General features: G+C 53.7%; 2 protein-coding genes across 2 annotated transcripts; one reads left to right on the top strand and one right to left on the bottom strand.

Moving 5' to 3' along the window:
• Positions 1-621: 621 nt before the first annotated feature.
• On the top strand, positions 622-4,818 carry LOC133417096 (11-beta-hydroxysteroid dehydrogenase type 2-like). Its single transcript, XM_061704598.1, has 5 exons — positions 622-947; positions 1,868-2,080; positions 2,602-2,787; positions 3,302-3,439; positions 3,654-4,818. The coding sequence occupies exons 1-5, from the start codon at positions 806-808 to the stop codon at positions 4,082-4,084; spliced, it is 1,110 nt and encodes a 369-aa protein (XP_061560582.1). The 5' UTR covers positions 622-805; the 3' UTR covers positions 4,085-4,818.
• A 736-nt stretch (positions 4,819-5,554) lies between these two features.
• slc9a5 (solute carrier family 9 member A5) lies at positions 5,555-21,756 on the bottom strand. Its single transcript, XM_061704585.1, has 16 exons — positions 21,326-21,756; positions 15,681-15,983; positions 15,339-15,502; positions 12,412-12,490; positions 12,140-12,317; positions 11,396-11,616; positions 9,815-10,017; positions 9,160-9,249; positions 8,143-8,213; positions 7,947-8,073; positions 7,777-7,865; positions 7,456-7,582; positions 7,170-7,319; positions 7,038-7,107; positions 6,402-6,536; positions 5,555-6,182 (listed from the first exon to the last, which is right to left on the bottom strand). The coding sequence occupies exons 1-16, from the start codon at positions 21,591-21,593 to the stop codon at positions 5,707-5,709; spliced, it is 2,751 nt and encodes a 916-aa protein (XP_061560569.1). The 5' UTR covers positions 21,594-21,756; the 3' UTR covers positions 5,555-5,706.
• Between the last annotated feature and the right edge of the window lie 18 nt (positions 21,757-21,774).

Genomic DNA, 21,774 nt, shown 5'->3' with positions numbered 1-21,774 from the left:
TGTGTGCCTCTGCGCAAATGTGCATGATGTGTGTGTTTATGGGTCAGGGTGCGTGAAGTGTTGGCGTGTCCTTGCGTGTGTATGCATGTGTGCACGCACTCGTGTGTCATTGCTTGTGTCTTTGTCTCATCGTGTAATAGTGTGTGTGTGTGTGTGTGTGTTAGTGTGTATGACACAATGACAGATTAAACACGCGAGAAGAAGAAGAAGAAGAAGAAGAAGAAGAAGAATTAGCGCACGGGGTCATCCTGCCAAGGCCGCGCGCGCCCAAGTCAGGCAACGCTCAGTCAAGTGCGCTAATCATGCTAAGAAGTGAGCATTTTCCTTTTCAAATGGGAGCTGAAGTCCGCCGGTTCGCCTGCTGCCCCCAGCTGGTGAGGAGTGTCAGCTGCAACACGCGCACACGTACCTGCTGATCTGACGTGTGTGCGCGCGAGTGTATATATATATATATATATATATATATATATATATATAAGTGGATATATGGGTGCGTGTGTGTGCGTGTATGTCCTTGCGCACGTGTCAGCGTGTTATTGGGTGAGTGAGTGTGCGCCGGTGTACGCGCGTGGACAGGACGCTGCCCTTTTTGTTGTTTTTTTTTGGGGGGTTTTTTTTTTGCACAACAGCGAGTGAGAAGCGTGCACGTCGCGCGCGCGCGCGCTCTATAAAGCGAGTGAGTGAGCGGCCGCTGAGCGTTCAGTGCGGCGAGCAGGCGGAAGAGGCAAGGCCGGCGGACAGCGAGCGCGTGCGGCAGCCGCACGCCCATTCGCGCACGAGGTCAAAGTTGAGCGCGGCGTGGGCAATGGACGACTGGGCCGTGCCGTGGTGGATGTTGGCCGCGTGGGCGAGCGTGCTGACCCCGCTGCTGGTGGGCTTCCTCCGCTCCCGCGACAGAAACAAGGACAAACTGCTGCCTGCTTGCGGGAAAGCGGTGGTCATCACAGGTAAGACCGGGCGGCGCCAGCACGGAACTTCGGAAACCTTCTTTCGCTTGGACTTCTCAGTGCGCCGTGTTATGTGGCGGACTACGAAACTTTACGCTCATTAGATCTTTGTCCCACTTGGACTTTCGATCGGGCAGTCATAACATTTGTGTGCGCGTGTGTGTTAGCGTGTCATTTTTTTTTTATTTATTTTTTTTTACGTTGTCAAAGCGGCGGATGAAGCGTTGCCGTGGCAGCGCGGCAGAAGCCATCTTTTTGACGACAGGAAAACATCATTCGCCAGCACGCGCACAATCCTAGCAACACGCGCTATAAACGCGCACGCGTCTTTAATCGCTCACTGTCCCAATCAACACACACGTGCGCACGAGCGCGTCTTCAATCGCGCATCAACACACTCGCGACGGTGAGACGAAGCGTCATGAAGCGTCGACACGTTCAGTCAACGTACCGACCCTTCATTCGGCATCGTTTACTCTCTGGCGCCCTCAAGAGGGCGATAAAATGGACTACAAGCGAGTGGCCACCTACAAAACAAGCGATAGGGCCACAGCATTAGAACTGGGAAGGCACTTTTGTTACTTGTACTAGTGCTCGTAATTAAATGAAGAGAATTCAAACCCCAGTATTTTTCCATGGTTTTTATTTGGATAAAAGTACTTCCTTTTATGGAGGCAGGACTAAGGCGGCTGCGCTTTTTGGTGAGGGTTTCTCCTGCTTTGGTTCTGCCAGGTATTTCTGTCCTTCGACTGTCAGTGATGCAGATGCGTTTTCCCCGCCATAGTCCCAACCTTCAAAGTCCCCACATTCAGTTCTAGGCTGTGTGCGTTCCCTCTTCTCTTTGTGTCGAAGAACCCGCTTTCCACCTCTTCTTCTTCTTCTTCTCTGTGTGTGTCTGCGACGATGTTGCGCCCACTCAGGCTGCGACTCCGGCTTCGGGAAGGCGACGGCTCGCCATCTGGACTCGGCGGGCTTCCGGGTGTTCGCGACGGTGCTGGACGCGAGCGGCGAGGGCGCCGGCGAGCTGCGGCGGACGTGCTCGGAGCGACTCGCGCTGCTGCAGCTGGACATCACGCAGCCGCAGCAGGTGCGGCGGGCGCTCGGCGAGGTTCAGGCGCAGCTGGGACCCGAAGGTACGGCCGACCCCCCGCAGAGTCACGAATTCACCTCCGGCCGACCCCGCTCTCTGTGCCGCCGTTCGACTTTCGAATCCCTGCAGGTTTGGAAGCCATTTTTGATCCGCCGCTAACGTTTGGAAAATTGGATTTCAAGCGCGGCGTCTTTACCGGGAGGAATTCAAAGGAATTCAATGAATTCGATAGCTAACGTTGCATCGTTTCGCCGTGAGTTTTAAAGTCAAAAGTGACGTCAGACGATTGCCAGTAGGAAAGAACGCATAAAAGAGCGAGAATGTCCGACGTTCGGGCTAGAATGAACTGTCGTCTGTAACGGGTGGTTTGGATAGAGGAAGGATGGGAATAGCCGCAGGCGCCCTTTCAATTGCTTTATTCAACAATAAAATAGTAATAGTAGCGGTAGAAATCAAATGCGGCGTGCAAAGGTGTCCAGGACGTGCATGGAAGCGATGCGCGTCCAAGTCAGTTGTTCGCTGTTCACGGCAAACCCGCCGCCTCATCCCGTGCGTGCGTTGCAGGTCTGTGGGCCCTTGTGAACAACGCGGGCGTGTGCGTGAACTTCGGCGACATCGAGCTGTCTCCCATGTCCAACTTCCGCGGCTGCATGGAGGTCAACTTCTTCGGAACGCTCAACGTCACCAAAAGCTTCCTGCCGCTGCTACGACGGGACAAAGGGCGACTGGTCACCGTCTCCAGTCCGGCCGGTACGCGCGAACGCAGTCATGTTGTATTTGAAAAAGGAATAATTTTTTTTGGGTTTTTTGTTGTTGTTGTTGTTGTTGTTGTATTTTTCGAATACAACATGAATTTGTACATCCAATTTAGAATTGTTTCACATTGCTGGTCGGCACTCAATGCTTTGCCTTGTACTTTTTTTCCATGGCCTGATCCATAAAATGCAATTCTGCAACAAGAGCATATTTGCGTAACGTATCGCGGAGGTCGGGAAAGGTCAAGTGCGAGAACAAATGCAATCAGCGAGTATTGAAGGCAAGAATATGTCACAGAAACGCATACAATAATAAATATGTGCAAGTACCGTCAATACGAATAATTGGGTCTTAAGACCGGGTCAAAAGGTGCAGAAGGAGAATCCGGATCGGATACCTTGCGAACCTTTTGTTGAGTGTCGACTGCTCTTGCGGACCCTCGAGGTCGCCGTGTCCGAAGCAGTGATGTCATCCTCCTCCTCCTCCTCCTCCTCCTCCCGTTGTCCAGGCGACCAACCGTTTCCGTGCTTGGCAGCGTACGGCGCGTCCAAAGCCGCGCTCAACCTTTTCATGGACACGCTGAGACACGAGCTGACGCCCTGGGGAGTCCACGTCTGCACCATCCTGCCTTCGTCCTACAAGACGGGTAACGCCGCTCGCCGTCACGCTCGCGCGGCACCGCCTGCCGATGGCTCGATGCCAGCGACGGCGCGTACCGCGTCAATCGCGACGCACCGTCGGCGGCGGCGTGCCGCTCGCATCGTGACAGCTACAACACGATTTGTCGTCGCGTTGACGGCACGCCGTGCGAATTTCTTCAGTAAAGTCGTCGTCGTCGTTGTTGTTGTCATGGCGATCAGGTCAGTGCAGTAACACGGCGTACTGGGAGGCCCAACACCAGGAGCTCCTGGGTTCTCTTTCTCCGGCGCTTCTGGAAGACTTTGGCGAGGACTACGTGGGCGAGACCAAGGAACTGTTTCAACAATTCGCTCGCCACGCCAACCCGGACCTCAGTCCCGTGGTGGACGCCATGGAGCGGGCGCTACGGGAACCGCGGCCGCGGGTGCGCTACTTCGCCGGCCCCGGCGTGGGTTTCATGTACCTGGTCACCAGCTACTTCCCCGCCGCCCTCAGTAACAGATTCCTGCAGAGTATTTTCGTCAAGAAGAGGCTGGCGCCCCGGGCGCTCAGGAAGGAGGCGGCCGCCGCCGCCAGCCTCGGGAAGGAGACCGCCGCCCACCGACGCCACGACAGCAATAACAACGACGACGAGACGGACAAAGCCAAGTAGCCGCTTTGACTATGTGACAGCAGCGCCGATAGATGAGGCGCTTTAAGACCGAGACTTTCTTGGCGTGCGCTGACATAGACGAGATTTTGTATGGACTGTTGATTTGTGGAATATTATCTGCCCAAATCAACTAGTGTCTTACTATGGAGGACAAAGAGTGTACTAGTAGATGGGGCCCTGAGATGGATATGGGTATGCTCAAGCAGGTTTCTATAGATCATTTATTGCCGCTAAAAACTTCTCGTTTGTCAATATCTGGTTCTAGAAGTTCGACATGGACTAATTCTGGTTCTTCAAGTTGTGCTTCTCGAGGTTGTAGTTCGACCAGGTGTGGTTCTTCAGGTCGCGGTTCAAGAAGTCGTCGTGATTTTAGTTCTGGTTCTAGACCTTTTAGTTCAAGGCGAGCCGGTTCTAGAAGTTGAGGTCTTAAGTCCTAGTTCTCGAAGTGACGGTTCATAAGGTTGCTGTTGGAAAAGTTGCGGTTCGAGAAGCCGGACGGCTCAACCGACTCCGCCCGTGTGGGGCGTCGGGAGTTTTTAAAAGGAGCGCCGGCCCCCCAGCCTGTTTTCACAAGCGCAACAAGAAGTCACGCTTGCTGCAATAAAACGGCGAATATTTATAGCAAACTCTACCTTTCCACTTTTAACACTCAAACTGTGAATTTTGTATCAAAACAATTGAGATTTTTGTTTTGGTGTTCATTCTTTTCTTGAATTAAAGTCTTTTTCCCCACACACTTTTCTCTCCTTTTTCTTTGTCTGTAAAACTCTTCTTGGTTTGTGTTTCCATGACGATGTCACCCTGCCCTCCTCGTGGCCACGTAATTAACCCACAACGCATTGCGCACAACGCGCCAGTCAAACTATTCTTAATGTGTAAATAAAGTGAAGGCTTGCATTTGTCAAGTACACTTGACTATTGTAACGGTCTTCTGACCATTACAAAAAGTTCCATTTTACAAAGAATTCCTCCGACAATTCGTGTCCTCGGTTCCCAAACGTCGGTTGCTCGTTTGTGTTGCTTTGACGCGTTTCTTCACGGTTGACACGCCGCCGTCCTGCCGTTTCTGGGTTACCGCGGCAACAGGGCTTCGAGCTAGCGTGTCTGGCGTGCTCTGACTCGACGCAGGTTCAAACCGAGCTGATCCGGCTAATCCTGCTTTGTGAAACAGAACCCAGAATGTGAAGGAGGAGTTTCGCCTCGAAACAATTTTTTTTTTTTTTTTTTTACAATTTTGCCTTGGACCACTCGAGGCCGCCTGTGAGCCTGCAGGCCAGCTCTCACCCCATTTACATGCGCTAGCGTAATTTGTCCAATATTGGCAATTTGGGGGCATTTTTCTGGACCGTGCCGATTGCGCAATTGTGAAACGCCTTTTTCCTTTCATTTCGCTCGCTTGGAAAATGCCGATTATTACAGCAGAAAGAGGAGGAAAAAAAAAAAAAAAAAGTTTTTTTTTTTCTGGGGAGAAATGTTTTTATTAAATTGGGCTGGTGACTTTTTTGGTGTGCAATTGGAGACGAGGTACACGTGGCGGTGCGGCCAGCTAGAGCGGAGGCCGCGATCGGAGGAAACCTCCGGAGACGGCGCGCACGCCACAGACAGGAACCGCGGCCGGGCGCTCACAGCTGAGTGGGGCCTCGGCCGGGCGGGGGCGCCGTCACCAGACTCCTCAGGTACACGCGGGGCTTCCTCCCCGGCCCCGCCTCGGGCAAGGGCGGCGGCGGCGGCCTCAGAGACGGCACCAGCGGCATCATCTCGTCCGCCGCCTCCTCTTCCTCTTCGTCCTTTTCAAGCGGGACGCGCGAGGAGTCGGGCGGCGCGGGCAACCCCGTGCCGGCCGGCGGCGTGTAAGAGACGGGCCGGGGGGCCTGGCGCCGGGACAGAGCGCCGACGCGAGGGTGGACGGGCTCGGCGGGGCCCGGCGGCGGCGAGGAGATGCTCTCCAGGGACGAGATGCTTTGGTTCCAGGCCTGCTGGAGGTCCACCGGGATCACCTTGGTGGCCTCCAGGGACACGCAGGGCGGCGGCCACAGCACGCCGCCGCCTTTCCACGGGAGGTGAGCGTCGCCGCCGGGGGTCCCCGTCGCCGCCGCCACTGAGGACGCACACATCTGTCATTCATGTGCGTCTGTATGTGTCAATATGTCATCGATTGCGTGTTTGCGTCTCCATTTTCAAGAACACGATATTGAAAACATTAGTTCGGCGTTTAAAGTGAGAATTTGGGGAACGTCTAAGTGATTGAAAAGTAACGCCGCTCTCCCGGTGAGGCCTGAAAGCAGACTAGTGAGTATGCGCGGGCGCGGGCGTGTACCTGAGTGTGGCCGTTTGTGGGGAGTTTCCGGTTTCACGGCGATGAAGACGATGCCGACGTCTTCCTCCTTCTCAGGGTCTGACCGCTCGCCTTGATCTCCGCCCTCCTCCGAGCCCAGAGGAGCCGCCGCGGGATCTGACACACGCACACACGAGTCAAGGTGAGAGCGCTAATGCGTTGAGGCCCTGTGGTGGCGCCCCCTGCTGGCGACCCCAAGTGGTGACTCCCTTTGAGGCGCACGCACACACACAAACATACTTAGCTTCGGAAGCCGCCCGCCGGTTCACCTATTCGCAGATTTTTTTCCTTCCAGTTTTCATTTGTGTTTGTTTTTTTTTTTTTTTTTTTCCTTTTTGTTGGTGGGAACAAAGCACGAAAACGCTCATTGGCGGTCCCCGCTTCGTCGAGAATTTGAAAAAATAAGCATGTTTTTCCGCAATGTAGTTGGAACGGGCATCAATTATCCGCGGATTTTGGCAATTGGCGGTCCGGCGGCCGACCTGGAAATTCCGAAGCAAATTTGGAATCGTGGTTATTTTCCGCTCATCGGACCCGCCGGCATATTCCGGTCCGGTCCGCTCGGGGTGAACGCGGCCCCCTAGCTTGCGCGACTTTGACGGCGGCGTCGAACGTTACCGTTGACCTGCCGGCTGACGTTTCTTCTGGACTCGTCTCCGGCGTCGTCCTTGGAGTCGGACCCTCGGCGCTGTCGGATCAGCCGACTTTCCTTCATTGCTTCGTGAATTTGCGATTTGCGATTTGCCTGACCTTCTTGACGCTTCGCTCCTTCTTGTGCCGCTTGTGTCGTCCCGACTTGAAGGTCTCCATGCGGCTCTTCATGTTCCTCTGGAAAACTTCTCGATCCTGCCGCTCCTTCTCGCCCGCCGGCATGAAGTGACGACTGTAGTGCGACTGGTACTACACGCACACATAATTCAAACACTCGTATCGGTCAAGTCAATTGAAATTCAGTGGGACGTGTCTTTACCGTTATTGCTCAAATGATGTGGCAAAGCGCCTTAAACACATGCGAGTGTGTGTGTGTGCGCGTTACTCGTCTGCGGGGTTTGTAGAGGTTTTCTGCGAGGACGTGATGAGTCTCCATGCCCTCCTCCACTTTGGCACCGGGAACGTTATCGATGACCTGGAGGTCCAAACACACGCCGCTGCCGTTCTCGCGCCTGAAAAGCACGCCGGCGCACGTTTGAGCCGTGGCGCCCCCGGGTGGCGACCCCGTGCCACGACGACCCCCGAGGAGGAAGGCAGGTCTGTTTGTTATCACCCTAATTCAGGGCCTCCGCTGGCGCCACCCAGTGGTGGCTCCATGTGAGACACACACACACACATATATATATATAGCGGCGATGCGCCTCACAGGTAGTTAGCGACGGAGGCGTCCGGAAAGGAGGTCCTGCCGGTCATGGAGGGCAGCGAGAGTCTGGCCGAGGTCAGAACGTTTCCACCCTGCGCACACGGACACGCGCCGAGGTCACGTGTGGCGCGCCAAGGCGAGGGCGCGTGTGCGCGTGGGCGGGCGGCGCCTACCCGGTCGATGACGCTGATGGCGTCTCGGATGTTGATCTTCTGGTACGCCTCCCACAGCTCGCTCTTCCTGTACACCGACTTCCTCAGCAGAAGCTTGCTCAGGTGATTCTTGTCAAACTGCTCCCACCTGATGACATCATCAGGGCACCGTGACATCATCGCGTGGAGATGACATCGTCGCTGCGCTGTCACTCACTTGTCCCTCCAGTGGTGGTAGCCCTGAAGGCCGGCGATGTCCTCCACCGCCGTCAGGATGTGGTCGAACGCCTGGCCGAGATCATCGTCGTCGTCATCATCATCATCATCATCATCATCACAAGATCGCAGTGGTGCACCAACATGAAATGAAATTCACTTCCACAACAATTTGTCTGAATTTCCATTTTTTTCCAAATGAAGTCGAGGGCATGACCATGGGACAGCCATTGCAGTATATTATGTAATGGGATACAAATGATTCGGAATCGTGACTTCATAACCGTAATCGTTCCTCAATGATGCCTTGGCTATTTGCGATTTGAATGTATGTGTCGCATCAACCTTGTACGCATTTGCAGCCAAATGTCTTTTGTCGCGTGCCGCTTTTAAAAATTGAAGCCACAAAGAGGAAACAAGACGCGTCAATTTGGATTCTGTGTCTCGATCTGTACATGAAGTGAATCACAAAAGAACGACGAGACTGATTCTTGAGAACGCCACAGCGACCGAGCCCGACCGGTAGCTCGGACGGTGACGGCCGGCCCGCTGCGAAACTATTCGCTCACTCCGCAAAGCTAGCTGCTAATGCTAACATAAGCGAAACCCCGCGAAGCGTTTTCTATATCTGGTCTACTATGTTGCTATCTAAACGTGCAAGCGCTTCGACTGGCGGGGAAAAGGAATCCGTTTGTTGCGAGGCCTACGTTTAGACGGCCGGCGGCTCAAATAAGCATAATTCTGCGTGCCGCTTTGCATCGGATTCAGGCGCCATTAATCCGCTCTTAGCAAATGACGCCGTGTGTTCGGAGCCCCGGGAAGAAAGGAGCCACTATGGCGGGGGCGACGGGGGCGGGGGGGCCTTCGAGACGCTCCGGTTTGGGCTTGCGCGATGACCGAATAGCCACGTGGTTCAAATCTCAATTCAAAACATTTCGTTGGTGCATCACTACTGTATAGGGACACACACACACACACACACACACACACACACACACACACACACACACACGCTGACCCTCTCATGAATCTCCTCGTTGATGGTGGGCTTCCTGCTGGTGGAGCGAGGAACTTTCAGCCACTTGACCAGCGGCTTGATGGTCAAACCCTAGGACACACACACACACACACACATACGCGCGCACGCGCATTTCTAAGGAACAAACATGCAGGTCTCCATGGTGACGGGCAGGATGTTTAGACTGCATTGAGAGTCACACGCTGATGGGAAAATGTTGAAATAAACAAACGTATTCCCACCAATCCCGAGACGCTAGCGGCTAGCTGGCAAGCTGTTGGCTAGGTGCGTGCGTGTCTGTGGGTTTGTATGCCAGCGTGTTGTTGCGTGATTGTGTGTCCCTGGTCATGTGTGTGTGTGTGCGCGTGACTGAGAATGTGTACATGTATTAGTGTATGTATGTATGTGTGTGTGTGTGTGGGGGGGAGGCGAATGTGCGTGTGTAGGTGCGTGCGTGTGTGGCAAGCTAACAGTCAAACTGTCTCCTGGCTGTCAAGCTAACAAAGCCAATAAAGTTGTGTTGGATTTTGCTGATGACGTACACATGAGGTCACAAATTCGCCCATACAGATGTTAGCGCATTAGCATTAGCTCACTTCATAACCCAATTCCTGTTAGCATGCCACACTGCTAACCGAGCGTTTTGCTGCGATACCTGGAACATCACGGTGAAGAAGACCACCACGATGGTGGTGGCCACAAAGTAGTCTTTGGCCTTGACGTGTTCGCCGTCCAGCAGGACCACCAGAGCGAAGGCCACCGCCCCCCGCAGGCCGCCGTACGACATCACCACCTGGTCGATCTTCTCCAGCGGCACCAGACGGAACCGGTTCAGGACCCAGGTCTGGCCCACCACGCCTGAGGATATGCACACGCCCCAGGAGGTCACACCTTGTTAGCGGTTTTTAGGAGTCCTCGGCGCTGGTTTCCGGTGACTAGTGATGAGTAGCAGTTGTTAGCAGTCACTCGCAGACATCAGTGGTCATTAGCGGGCACGAGCTAGTCGTTAGTGATAGGTAGATGTTAGTGTAAGTGACTAGATGTCGTTAGCGGTTACGAGCGGTTGTTAGCAGTCATTATTGGTTGTGAGTTGTCTAAACGGTCTTTAGCGGTTGCTCGCGCTTGTCAGCACCCATTAGCAGTCATTAGCTGTTGGTAGCTGTCACTCGCTGTTGTTAGCAACTTTTAGCAGTCATTAGAGGCTCATCAGTGGTCAACAGCGGTCATTAGCACACACTTACACTGTTGTAAGTGGTGACTACGTATCGTTAGTGGTCACTAGTGGTTGTTAACTGTTTAATGGTCTCCAGCAGTCACTAGTGATCATAAGTGTCATTAGTAGTCACAAGCAGTCACTGCTGGGTATTATTAATTCTGCAGGGTTCTATTTCAGGTCCTTTCCTATTCAGTCTGTATCTACTCCCTCTTGCTGGTGTCATCAGGAGGCACGGAGTGAACTTGCACAGCGACGCTGACGACACGCAGTGGTACATCTCTCGGTCTCCCGATGACACTAGTCCAATGGATGCTCTTTTAAACTTTTAGACTGCGCTATCCAGGACTTCCTGTTTTGATTTGAAGAGACAAAGCCCCGTGATCGTAAAAGATCGGAATAAATGTCACGTAGTGTTGTAGCCGTCTGACGTAGCGCAATCGTGAAAGAAAACATTTCTCTTGTCGTCTGATCCAGGCATGAACCAGGACAAAACTGAAGTTCTCGTCATTGGCCCTAAGAGAGAAACTTCTGACTGCTGTAAGTGAAAACAACAAGACCTATTCGTGTCTGAACGTGATTGGGTGAGCGCGTGATTGGATGGGGGCGTGTCTGAACGTGATTGGACGAGTGTGTCTCGGGGTGCGGCAGAGCAACCGTGGACAGTCAGTGAGCTCGTGTGTGCCTGTGTGGACTGGAGGAAGGCAGACGTTCCAAGGTGACAACTAAAACAATAGCAATACAAATATCAATGACATCATCAATTCATTCAATAATTAAACCGATTTTTAAGAAGCTGCTTATGTCTTTTCCGTTATGCACTTTTGTCTTTACTGTTATGCAAGAAGTGGAGAGGGACTGCCTTTACTGTGAATGCCTAAAATTGGAAACTTTTTGAAAAAAGGACTTAAAAGTGTCTCAGTTTCAGCATGGGAGACATTTACGCATACCAAAAAACTAAATTTGACTTCTTTTTTTTTTTTTCTTGTCTGATGGACGACGTGACCGGGGAGGGGCACTGACCCACGGCTCTGAAGACGAAGATGAACACGAGGGTGCAGGCCACTAGGCCCGTGTCCCAGGCCCACTTGGACTTGTCCACGGCGGAGATGCCGAGGAAGATGAAGATGAGGGTCTCGGCGATGCTGGCCAGGGTCTTCGTGGTGTACTTGACCGTGGTCCGAGACTTCTGCGAGATGTTGGCCTCCACGTACTTGTTAGCGCCGATGCCGCAGAACGTCATTCTGGGTGGGCACAGAGACCGCGCGCCATTGGTCGCCCCGCCCGCCACCGCCAATCAAATCACGTCGTGTCTTAAGCCAGCCGCACACCCGACCGCCCGGACCGAGTTCACTCGACCGCTCGATTGCTTCGGCAACTGCTTTAGCAGTCGTCGGAGGTCGTCGCTAGCGGTCGTTAGCAGGGAATCGGCTTTTTTCGTCTTTGTGGCTGAATAGAATCGCGCAGGTGGCGCCGTACGACTTTGTTTTTCCACACAAGAATGCCAGCGGGCACAGTCATTGTTGCGTCAAAAGTTGGGGATGGTCGTTCGGTGTGTGCCTGGCTTAACAGTGATACGGTTTTCAAGACTGAAAATGCATCGGCGCCCGTGGCGCTCCTTGCCTGCATGGAACCCAAATTTGGGCTCGCAGCTCCTAACTGTAAAAACTGCTAAGTTGTGGCAGCCGCAAGTCAAGGTACCGCGCTGTAAAATCATTCATCATTCGTGGTTTTGTCCTCAGCCGGCAAGTAGGCGACGCGACTTACGACAAGATGGAAGACAGGGAGAAGAGTTCGGCGGTGAGGTAGGCGAGGTAGACCAGCAGGAAGACGAAGAGCGGCTCGATGATTCGAACCTTTTTGGTGAAGCGCGTGATGAAGCTCAGGAGGACCGCGAAGACCAGACCCACTAGGGTCCCGCCCACGCTGACCACCAGGAAGGACGCTGCGAACAACACAACGGAATGACGTCTTTTCATTCCGAGGATTTTAGCGTTCATTTGGCGTGAAAAACGTTTTGCCTTCTTATCGCCACTCACCGATTCCTTTGAAGTAATCTGCCGTCTGCACGTTCTCCACTCCAACTTCCACAAAGGAAATATAAACTTTGTACAACACCTGGAACACGACACGAGGACGCGAGCTGTTAGCTTCTGGACACTAGCTTCCATTTAACTCGAAAGTTCCTGCGCAAATTCTGATTGTGCCTGCCGACTCCTGCGATTTCCAAAAATCGAATTTGAGAAATGTTGAAAAAAAAAAATAATGGAATAGGAATGAGGTGGACTGATTAAAGTTGGGAGGGTTTGAATCGGTCAAAAAAGGGTAGACATTAGAAGTAATTTGGGGCCTTTATTTGGAAATTTTGGAATAGCTGAACAATTTTTTGGAGACTCTTAGTGACAAATCAACTTCCCTTTCATTTCCTGTTCAATTTGGGGCACTTCCTCTTCATAGATAATGACTCTTTGATTTGAAAGTTAAGCTTGAACCAAATGTCTTTTTTCAGCGTTTTTGTTACATGCAGCCAGCTACGAGGCAATTCAAGATGCTAACAAAGACGATGACGTTTGAATATATGATGTGTCCAATCACAAAATGGTGGCTGAATGTTGGCGGCGTGATTGACAGCTGTTGAGATGGAAAGGATGCCAGCTGGCGCCGTGTCGGTTCTTGGCGTAAGCGAGTGTGGGTCGGGTCACTGTGGTCCACTTGTTGGCAGGATTAGCTCATATTCGAAGTTCTGATGAGGATTAGCGGGGGGGGGGGGGGGGGGGCGCGGCTAATGTGCTCAAAGGTTTAATCGTTAAATGCTCCACCGCCAATAAAAGTCTTAAATGGCGTGGAAATCCAGGACAGTGTTTCTGGATTGGCTTTCGTCCCTTTCAAGACGGTCCGGCGAGACCACAATCCTTAAATTTCCTGGGAAATGCTCAATCCTCAATAGCATAGATATCAAACTCACGACCCGGGGGCCCTCTGAGGGAAACCACAACTATGAGGAGATTGACACTCCTGCTCTAAAAGGAGGACGTCCTCTCTCCGGTTCAGGGGAGGTTTTTCGACCAGTCCAGGAAAAAGACAGACAGGGTTCCTCGTGGAGTTCGGCTTTACGTATTTACGCATCTATTTCGTTTGTTGGACCAGGTAAAGCAATTGAGAAACGTTTCTCATTTACAACTCAGACCTGTAGGCAATTTAGGGTTCAGTGTCTAGCCCAAGGACACTTCGACAGGAGACAGTCGGAGCCGGGATTCGGCCCGTTGACCCTTCGGTCAGTGGATGAGTCGCTCTACCGACGGAGCCACAGCTGCTGTTCTGTTGGGGACCTCCAGCGGGTTCGGGGGTCCCCGTGTCCAAAACTACTGAGTCCCACCACAATCTGAGATTGGGATCTTGATTCACTTTAGATGTTACAGATCTTGGATTCCACCAAACCTTTATCACGAGTACTGTTTGCCATCGTTATGGACCCACTTTGCACTATTCCTTTGTAAAAGCAGACATGGCGCAGAGTGGGTCCAGTTTCGTGATCCAGGATCCAGAGATGGGGACTTCAGTCTGCCACTTGGACAGAAGTGCCTCGTGATGACTTGTGACATGACAAAAACTAAAAGATTTGAGACTGGGCTTGGACTTTAAAGATTAAGTTAAGTTAATTCGGGACAGGACTTGACTTAGGACATGTTGAGGTGTTGTACGTACAGTACAGGCTATACACATTATCCAATGACATTATCTGACTTGAGAGAACTTTTACAAATGTTTGTCAACAATCGTTGGGGGGAGGAAGTAGTGCTGTGCACTGATTCTTATGCGTGTGTCTGAATGTGAATTCCCACAATCGTCATTCAATCCGTTTCACCTGCTTTCATGACGGCACTGCCTTGGCCGAAGGAGGGTTTTTTTTGTTTTTTTTGTTGGCGAGTGGTTGCCATCAGAAGTACATGTGACATCGTGGTGAAATGGTCTGCTGGTCTTCTCTCTTTGTGAAGACCACGTACTGCAGCTAAGACAGTATTAATAAGGTGAATAGACTTGACTTTCCCAAGACAAAATGATTCAGGACTCCCTTGACACTTGAAGGGTAAGACTTGTGACTTGATCCCATCTCTGCTAGGACCTCATGAAGTGTACTGTGACCTTCAGCTTTGAATGTGAAGCTGAGAGCCTCCAAATGGGAAAATGATGGATTATTCCCAGCAGGGAGATAGTAAAGCTCTGCGGGAGGTGGAGGAATTATGCTAAGTACTAATAAGTACCAAGTATGTCAGGTAAGGACGGATGGTGAGCTCAACAAACCGTCAATCAGAATGTCACGGTCCAGACCGGTCCATGTACATTCCTGAACCTCTCCCACGGTCACCGGGATTTAAGGCTGGTGACGGAAAGGTCACGGTTGCTACGGAATCCGGTCTCCGCGGGGGGCCCGGGCCTCCGAAATCCGCCACATGCTAACTTGGTTCTGGTGGCGGGGGAAACCTCGCAGCAGACCTACTAGCACTTCTGTGATGGGACTGCGTGGACTGGGAATGTTTCTGTCGACAGGAGGTCCTCAGAAGCCCCTTTCAACACAGCGAGGCAGGAGACGAGAACTTCACACATTGACAGACGCGGACAATGTTTCCGCCTGTGATGCCGCCTTCCGAGCTGGCACGGCGAGCTGGAAAAAACTGCAAGCTCTGATGGGCAGCGTGAGAAGGACTTGATACGACCTTCGAAGCTGGCAAAGTTTGTGGGGCAGCGTAAACACCCCATCCCGTATTGGTGCCATCTGCGCAGAACACTGAAACTGGAAACGGGCGGTTTTGGTGGGCGGCGTGAAAGGGACTTTAGACGGGGAAGTCTGGGAAAGCCACTGCAACCTGCGACCCGAATGAGGCGTGGAGTTCAACGGATCGTCTTGAAATTTCACTCATCACAAGTGCATGTGCGTGTGTGCGTGCGTGTGCGTGCGTGCCATCACCACGGTGACGGCGTCATTGAGCAGCGACTCTCCGAAGACGATGATGAAGAGCGTGTCGTTGACGTGAACTTCCTCGAAGACGGCCAACACGGCCACCGGGTCCACGGCCGAGATCAACGCTCCGAACAACAGGAAGTCCATCAGGCCGGCCTGCACGCGCTCGTCTGTAGACACGGTCACACGCGCACGCACACACACACACACACACTCAAACATACTCACAAATGTGCACACAAACCCACAATCAGATGCACACACACATACAGACAAACACACAAAAACGCACAGCGTTGAGTGTCACGTGTGTGCGGCGGCGGCGGCGGGAGTCGCGCGCTGGCTGACCGATGAGTCCCATGACGTTTGCGGCGTGCAGTCCGAATCCTGTGCAGAAAGCGTTCCAGAGCGTTCCGGCCACGGCGTACGTGAGGATGGCGCCCAGGTTGTCGAAGAAGAGGCGCGCGGGCATGAAGTAGCCGGCGTCGCCCACAATGGTCGGCAGCAGGAACAGGAAGAAGAGGGCGGGCTCCAGCTGGTACAGCTGCTTCTCATTGGCCAGAAGGACCAGGCCGCCCAGGACCAGACCCAACAGGATTAACAGGCAGCTCTCGGGAACCACAGTGGTGAAACGCTGCGAAAAGTGGAACACTGACGCACACCCGCAACGTCATCGTCATCATCATCGTGAGATCACCATCATCATCACGAGATCATCATCATCGACGTTCTCATTTTGCTGTGAAATTTCAGGACGCCCGCTAGCGCACCCGCGTCCCTCCGCCGTAGCACCGTTCACTTTTCGTGGTCTCACGATGCATTCATTTATCCATTGTCTTCCGCTGAGCCGAGGTCGGGTTGCGGGGGCAGTAGCTTGAGCAGGGACGCCCATACTTCCCTCTCCCCGGCCACTTCATCCAGCTCTTCCGGGGGGGATCCCGAGGCGTTCCCAGGCAAGCTGAGAGACGTAGTCTCTCCGGCGTGTCCTGGGTCCTCCCCGGGGTCTCTTCCCGGTGGGACGTGCCCGGAACACCTCACCGGGGAGGCATCCAGGAAGCATCCTAAATAGACGCCCGAGCCACCTCATCCGTCTCCTCTCAAATGCGGAGGAGCAGCGGCTCTACTCGGAGATCCTCCCGGATGACCGAGCTTCTCACCCTCTCTCTAAGGGAGAGCCCGGACACCCTGCGGAGGAAACTCATTTCGGCCGCTCGTATCCGGGATCTCGTTCTTTCGGTCACGACCCGCAGCTCGTGACCGTAGGTGAGGGTAGGTAGGAACGTAGATCCACCGGTAAATGGAGTGCTTCGCCTTCCGGCTTAGCTCCTTCTTCACCGCAACGGAGCGACACAAAGTCCGCATCACTGCAGACGCCGCACCGATCCGCCTGTCGATCTCCCGTTCCATTCTTCCCTCACTCCTGAACAAGACCCCGAGATATTTGAACTCCTCCACTTCCACTTTATCTGCAAAAAGCAGAGATGCAATACTGAGGCCACCAAAGCGGACCCCCTCTACGCCTTGGCTGCACCTAGAAATTCTGTCCATAAAAGTTATGAACAGAATCGTGACAAAGGGCAGCCTTGGCGGAGTCCAACCCTCACCGGAAACGAGTCCGACTTACTGCCGGATATGCGGACCAAACTCTTACACAGGTCGTACAGGGACCGAACAGACCGTATCAGGGGGTTTGGTACACCGTACTCCCGAAGCACCCTCCACAGGACTCCCCGAGGGACACGGTCGAACGCCTTCTCCGAGTCCACAAAACACATGTAGACTGGTCGGGCGAACTCCCACGCACCCTCGAGGACCCTGCCGAGGGTGTAGAGCCGGTCCACTGTTCCACGGCCAGGACGAAAACCACACCGCTCCTCCTGAATCTGAGATTCGACTTCCCGACGGACTCTCCTCTCCAGTACCCCTGAATAGACCTTACCAGGGAGGCTGAGGAGTCTGATCCCCCTGTAGGTGGAACACACCCCTCTTAAAAAAGGGGACCAAAACCCCAGTCTGCCAGTCCAGAGGCACTGTCCGCGATGTTGCAGAGGTGTGTCAGCCAGGACAGCCCCACAACATCCAGAGCCTTTAGGAATCTCATCCACCCCCGGGGCCTTGCCATCGAGGAGCTTTTTAACCACCTCGGTGACCTCAACCCCAGAGATAGGAGAGCCCCGCCTCAGAGACCCCAGACTCTGCTCCCTCATGGGAAGGCGTGTCGGTGGAATTGAGGAGGTCTTCGAAGTATTCTCCCCACCGGCTCACAACGTCCCGAGTCGAGGTCAGCAGCTCCCCATCCCCACTATACACAGTGTTGATGGTGCACTGCTTCCCCCTCCCGAGACGCCGGCGGGTGGAACAGAATTTCCTCAAAGCCGTCCGGAAGTCGTTCTACATGGCCTCACCTAACTCCTCCCACGCCCAAGTTTTTGCTTCAGCGACCGCCAAAGCTGCATTCCGCTTGGCCAGCCAGTACCCATCAGCTGCCTCAGGAAAAAGGCCCGACAGGACTCCTTCTTCAGCTTGACAGCATCCCTCACCGTTGGTTTCCACCAACGAGTTCGGGGATTGCCACCACGACAGGCGCCGACCAACTTACGGCCACAGCTGCCGTCGGCGGCCTCAGTGGTGGAGGCGCGGAACATGGTCCGCTCGGACTCGATGTTCCCCGCCTCCCCGCGAACATGAGCAAAGTTCTGTCAGAGGTGGGAGTTAAAACTCCTTCTGACAGGGGATTCTGCCAGACGTTCCCAGCAGACCCTCACGATGCGTTTGGGCCAACCACGTTGGACCGGCATCTTCCCCCACCATCGGAGCCAACTCACCACCAGGTGGTGATCAGTTGACAGCCGTGATGAGCGCAGAAGTCCAATAACAGAACACCACTCGGGTTCGGATCGGCGGGGGGGGGGTTTCTTCCAATCACGCCCTTCCAGGTCTCACTGTCATTTCCCACATGAGCATTGAAGTCTCCCAGCAGAACGATGGAGTCACCAGCGGGAGCGCTCTCCAAGGACTCCAAAAAGGGTGGGCAACTCCAGAATGGAAGACAGTCCAACCCCTCTCGAGAGGACTGGTACCAGAGCCCAAGCTGTGTGTGGAGGCGAGCTCGAGTATATCTAATCTTCTCCAACCTCACACACCAGCTCGGGCTCCTTCCCTGCCAGAGGGGTGGGTGACATTCCACGTCCCTAGAGCCAGCTTCTGTAGCCGGGGATCGGATCGCCAAGGTCCCCGCCTTCGGTCACTGCCCAGCTCACAATGCACCCGAACCCTATGGCCCCTCCCACAGGTGAGGAACCCATGTGAAGGGGGACCCACGTTACCCTTTTGTGCTGTGCTCGGCCGGGCCACCATGCGCTCGCCTCCAAGCCCCACCTCCAGGCCTGGCTCCAGAGGGGGGGCCCCGGTGACCCGCGTCCGGGCAAGGGACACCTAAATCCATTCATTGTATTCATCATAAGGGGTCTTTGAGCCGTGCTTTGTCTGGTCCCTCACCTTGGACCTGTTTGTCACGGGTGACCCTGCCAGGGACATAAAGTCCCAGACAACTTAGCTCCTGGGACACAAAAACCCCTCCACCACGATAAGGTGACGGCTCAAGGAGGGGTGGTCTCCCGATATCGAAGATATTCAAATTGTACCCATCTCATTTTATATCGTGGATTTTTGCAAATCTCGTTTGAAAGTAGTTTCACCTTCTTATCACGGGCGCTACGTTCCAGACCACCCCGTGAAGTAGCTACCAAGTATTAATGCTATTATTTACAGGAGTGATTCTAAAACTGTGGTACCTTAAAGTACGACTATTTCTCATAAGATTAGGAAATGTTTTCTCCAAAAAATATTTTTTTTCTAGAAAAAAATACATTTTTATTCTAAATTAAATTCTTGTTTTAGTTTGCATTGTTCAGTAGCACCTAGCTGAGGGAAGGAGCCGGAAGAGCTGGTGACCAGGATGTGGAGGGTCCAAGAGGATTTTGCACGCTCTTGTCTTAGTTCTGGCAGCGTGCAAGTTCTCAAGGGTGGGTAGGGGGGGGTACCGACAATTTTCCGACAATCCTGATTGTCAATTGCAGTCGGAGTTTGCCCCTTTTTTGTAGCAGCACCAAACCAGACTGTGATGGAAGAACACAGGACTGATTTGATGACCACTGTGTAGAACCGCCTCAGCAACTCCCGTGGCAGGCCGTGCTTCCTCAGAAGCCGCAGGAACTACATCCTCTGCTGGGCCTTTTTGAGGACGGTGTCGACGTTGATCGCCCTGAGAGACTGTAATTCCCAGGAGCTCGAAGGTCACGACGGTTGACACAAGGCAGCTGGACGGCGTGAGGAGCAGCTGTGGGGCGAAGGATGCCTCCTGAAGTCCACGATCATCTCTACAGTCTCGAGCATGTTCAGCTTCCTGTCGATATGCAGACTCGTCACCGTCTTCGATGAGGCCAATGACAGCGGTGTCATCTGCAAACTTCAGGAGTTTGACAGCCGGGTGGATGGGAGGTGCAGTCGTTCGTGTAGAGAGAGAAGAGCAGCGGAGAGAGGACGCATCCTTGGGGCGCCCCGGTGCTGGTGCTGCGTGCGGACGAGGTGGCCTCCCCCAGCCTCACCTGCTGTGTCCTGCCCGTCAGGAAGTTGTAAATCCACCGGCAGATGGCAGGCGAGACGCTGAGCCGGAGAAGCTTGGATGAGAGGAGTTCGGGGATGATGGTGTTGAACGCTGGAGTCATTCAGAACCGAGATTGCAGCTTTCTTGGGGACTGGGATGACGGCGGAGCGTTTGACAGAGGACGGTACCTCGTAGAGTTCCAAGCGCTATTGAAGATCTGTGTGAAGACTGGAGCGAGCTGGTCCACGCGATGGCGGCCGGTGGCACGGCAGACTTGAAAAGGGTCCGTGTCAAATCTGCAGTAGAAGGTGTTCAAGTCCTCAGCTTCCCCTCTTTTGTTCTCCGCTTGGGGGGGGGGGGGGGGGGGGGGGGGGGGGGGGGGGGGGGGGGGGGGGGGGGGGGGGGGGGGGGGGGGGGGGGGGTCGCTTGAAGTCGGTTCACGATTTTAATCCTCGCCAGACTGACTTGGAGTCGTGAGCAGTAAACTGTTTTTTTCCATCTTTTCTGCCTAATTTCTCTCGGCGACGTTAAATTCTTTTGTCGTCGGGTTTCGAGCGAATGAATAAGTGAATCAAAAAAGAAAAAGAACTGAAAAAGAATTGGGTGAGAATAGGCAATCCAAAAATAGGCGAATAGGGGGAATGTGCAAGGTGCTGAAGTGCGAACGCGGAGGGCCAACGGATGTGAAACGCCTCCCGACGCACGCGCGCACTTCCATGTATACAGCGCCACCTGTTGACGTCCTAACGTCTTCTCGTGCGGGTTTGAATACAAACACGTGACACACAAGAGCGGAGTCTTTGCAGCTCATGAATATTCAGCTTGGAAGCTTTTGCGGCGACATTGTTCCGCCCTCAGGATGTGCGCCCTGTTTTCCTATTTTCGGGATGAAAACTAGCAGGAGGGGTGTCCCTAATGACGTGGCCCGGCTGCCGGTGTGAACAAAACATTTGTTATTATTATTTTTGTTTAATCCTGCCTCAAAGCACTTTCCCTCCGTCCCCTCGGACTTTACCCGAAAACGCCATTACGATCGTAGATGCGGTCCATGATCCATCATCACCAAACTCGTTTTGACAGGACACGTCAACTTTGTGCGCGCGCGTTCAAGACGCAACGTGGTTCTTCGTTAACATCGTGTACATAGCACACTTATATAGAAAATTACGCAAACACTACCACGCGCAAACCTATTTCCAAAGAGAGACCCACGTAACACACACACACACACACACACACGTATTAGTTAACAAAACACACAAACGTCTCGCACACACAGGTGTACCTAATGAAGTGGCCACCGCAAGGAAGCCGAAACATGACTCATCACTTTCCCCCCCAACCAACTTTTGGATTCTGACGGCAATCTGTGACGTCATCAACTCACCGATTTTGGCCACGCTGGCCACCAGGAGCCACACGGCGATGACGTAAGGGGTCTGCACGTAGCTCCACTCCCACTGGACCACCCGGAACCCGCCGCCGCGGTTCGGATGCTCCTCGGGGGGAGACGAGCCGGGGGGCCCGACGGGGCCGCTCCCGGTGCCGGAAGCCGCGAGGAGCAGCAGCAACAGCAGCAGCAGCAGCGGCGGCGGCGGCGGCGGCGGCCGCAGCGGCGCGGGCACGCGCACACGCACGTTGACGAGCGCAGGCATGTTCCCGCGTCTGGGCGTCCTCGTGCCGCTTATAAACACTTGCGCTTGGACGCGCGCGCGCGCGCGCCCCCGGGGGAGCAGAGGTGGGGGCGGGGCCACGGAGTCGCGTGACCCAGCCCGAGGACTATTTAGTTATCCTTTTTTTGTTGATTTTTTTTTTTTTTTTGCCTTCGAGGAGTCA

Source organism: Phycodurus eques, chromosome 2 (genome assembly GCF_024500275.1).
Source record: "Phycodurus eques isolate BA_2022a chromosome 2, UOR_Pequ_1.1, whole genome shotgun sequence".
NCBI lineage: Eukaryota > Metazoa > Chordata > Actinopteri > Syngnathiformes > Syngnathidae > Phycodurus > Phycodurus eques.
The sequence above is the reverse complement of the archived record's forward strand: the minus strand, read 5'-3'. Positions and strand labels throughout refer to the sequence as shown.

Excerpts from the sequence above, each read along its gene's own strand:
- LOC133417096 (XM_061704598.1), top strand. The coding sequence starts at position 806 with ATGGACGACTGGGCCGTGCCGTGGTGGATGTTGGCCGCGTGGGCGAGC. Across the intron at positions 948-1,867 it reads GAAAGCGGTGGTCATCACAG|GCTGCGACTCCGGCTTCGGG; the intron begins GTAAGACCGGGC and ends GCGCCCACTCAG. Across the intron at positions 2,788-3,301 it reads CACCGTCTCCAGTCCGGCCG|GCGACCAACCGTTTCCGTGC; the intron begins GTACGCGCGAAC and ends CCCGTTGTCCAG.
- slc9a5 (XM_061704585.1), bottom strand. The coding sequence starts at position 21,593 with ATGCCTGCGCTCGTCAACGTGCGTGTGCGCGTGCCCGCGCCGCTGCGG. Across the intron at positions 8,214-9,159 it reads ACGAGGAGATTCATGAGAGG|GCGTTCGACCACATCCTGAC; the intron begins GTCAGCGTGTGT and ends GATCTCGGCCAG. Across the intron at positions 7,108-7,169 it reads AGGAGCGAAGCGTCAAGAAG|CGCCGAGGGTCCGACTCCAA; the intron begins GTCAGGCAAATC and ends CTGATCCGACAG.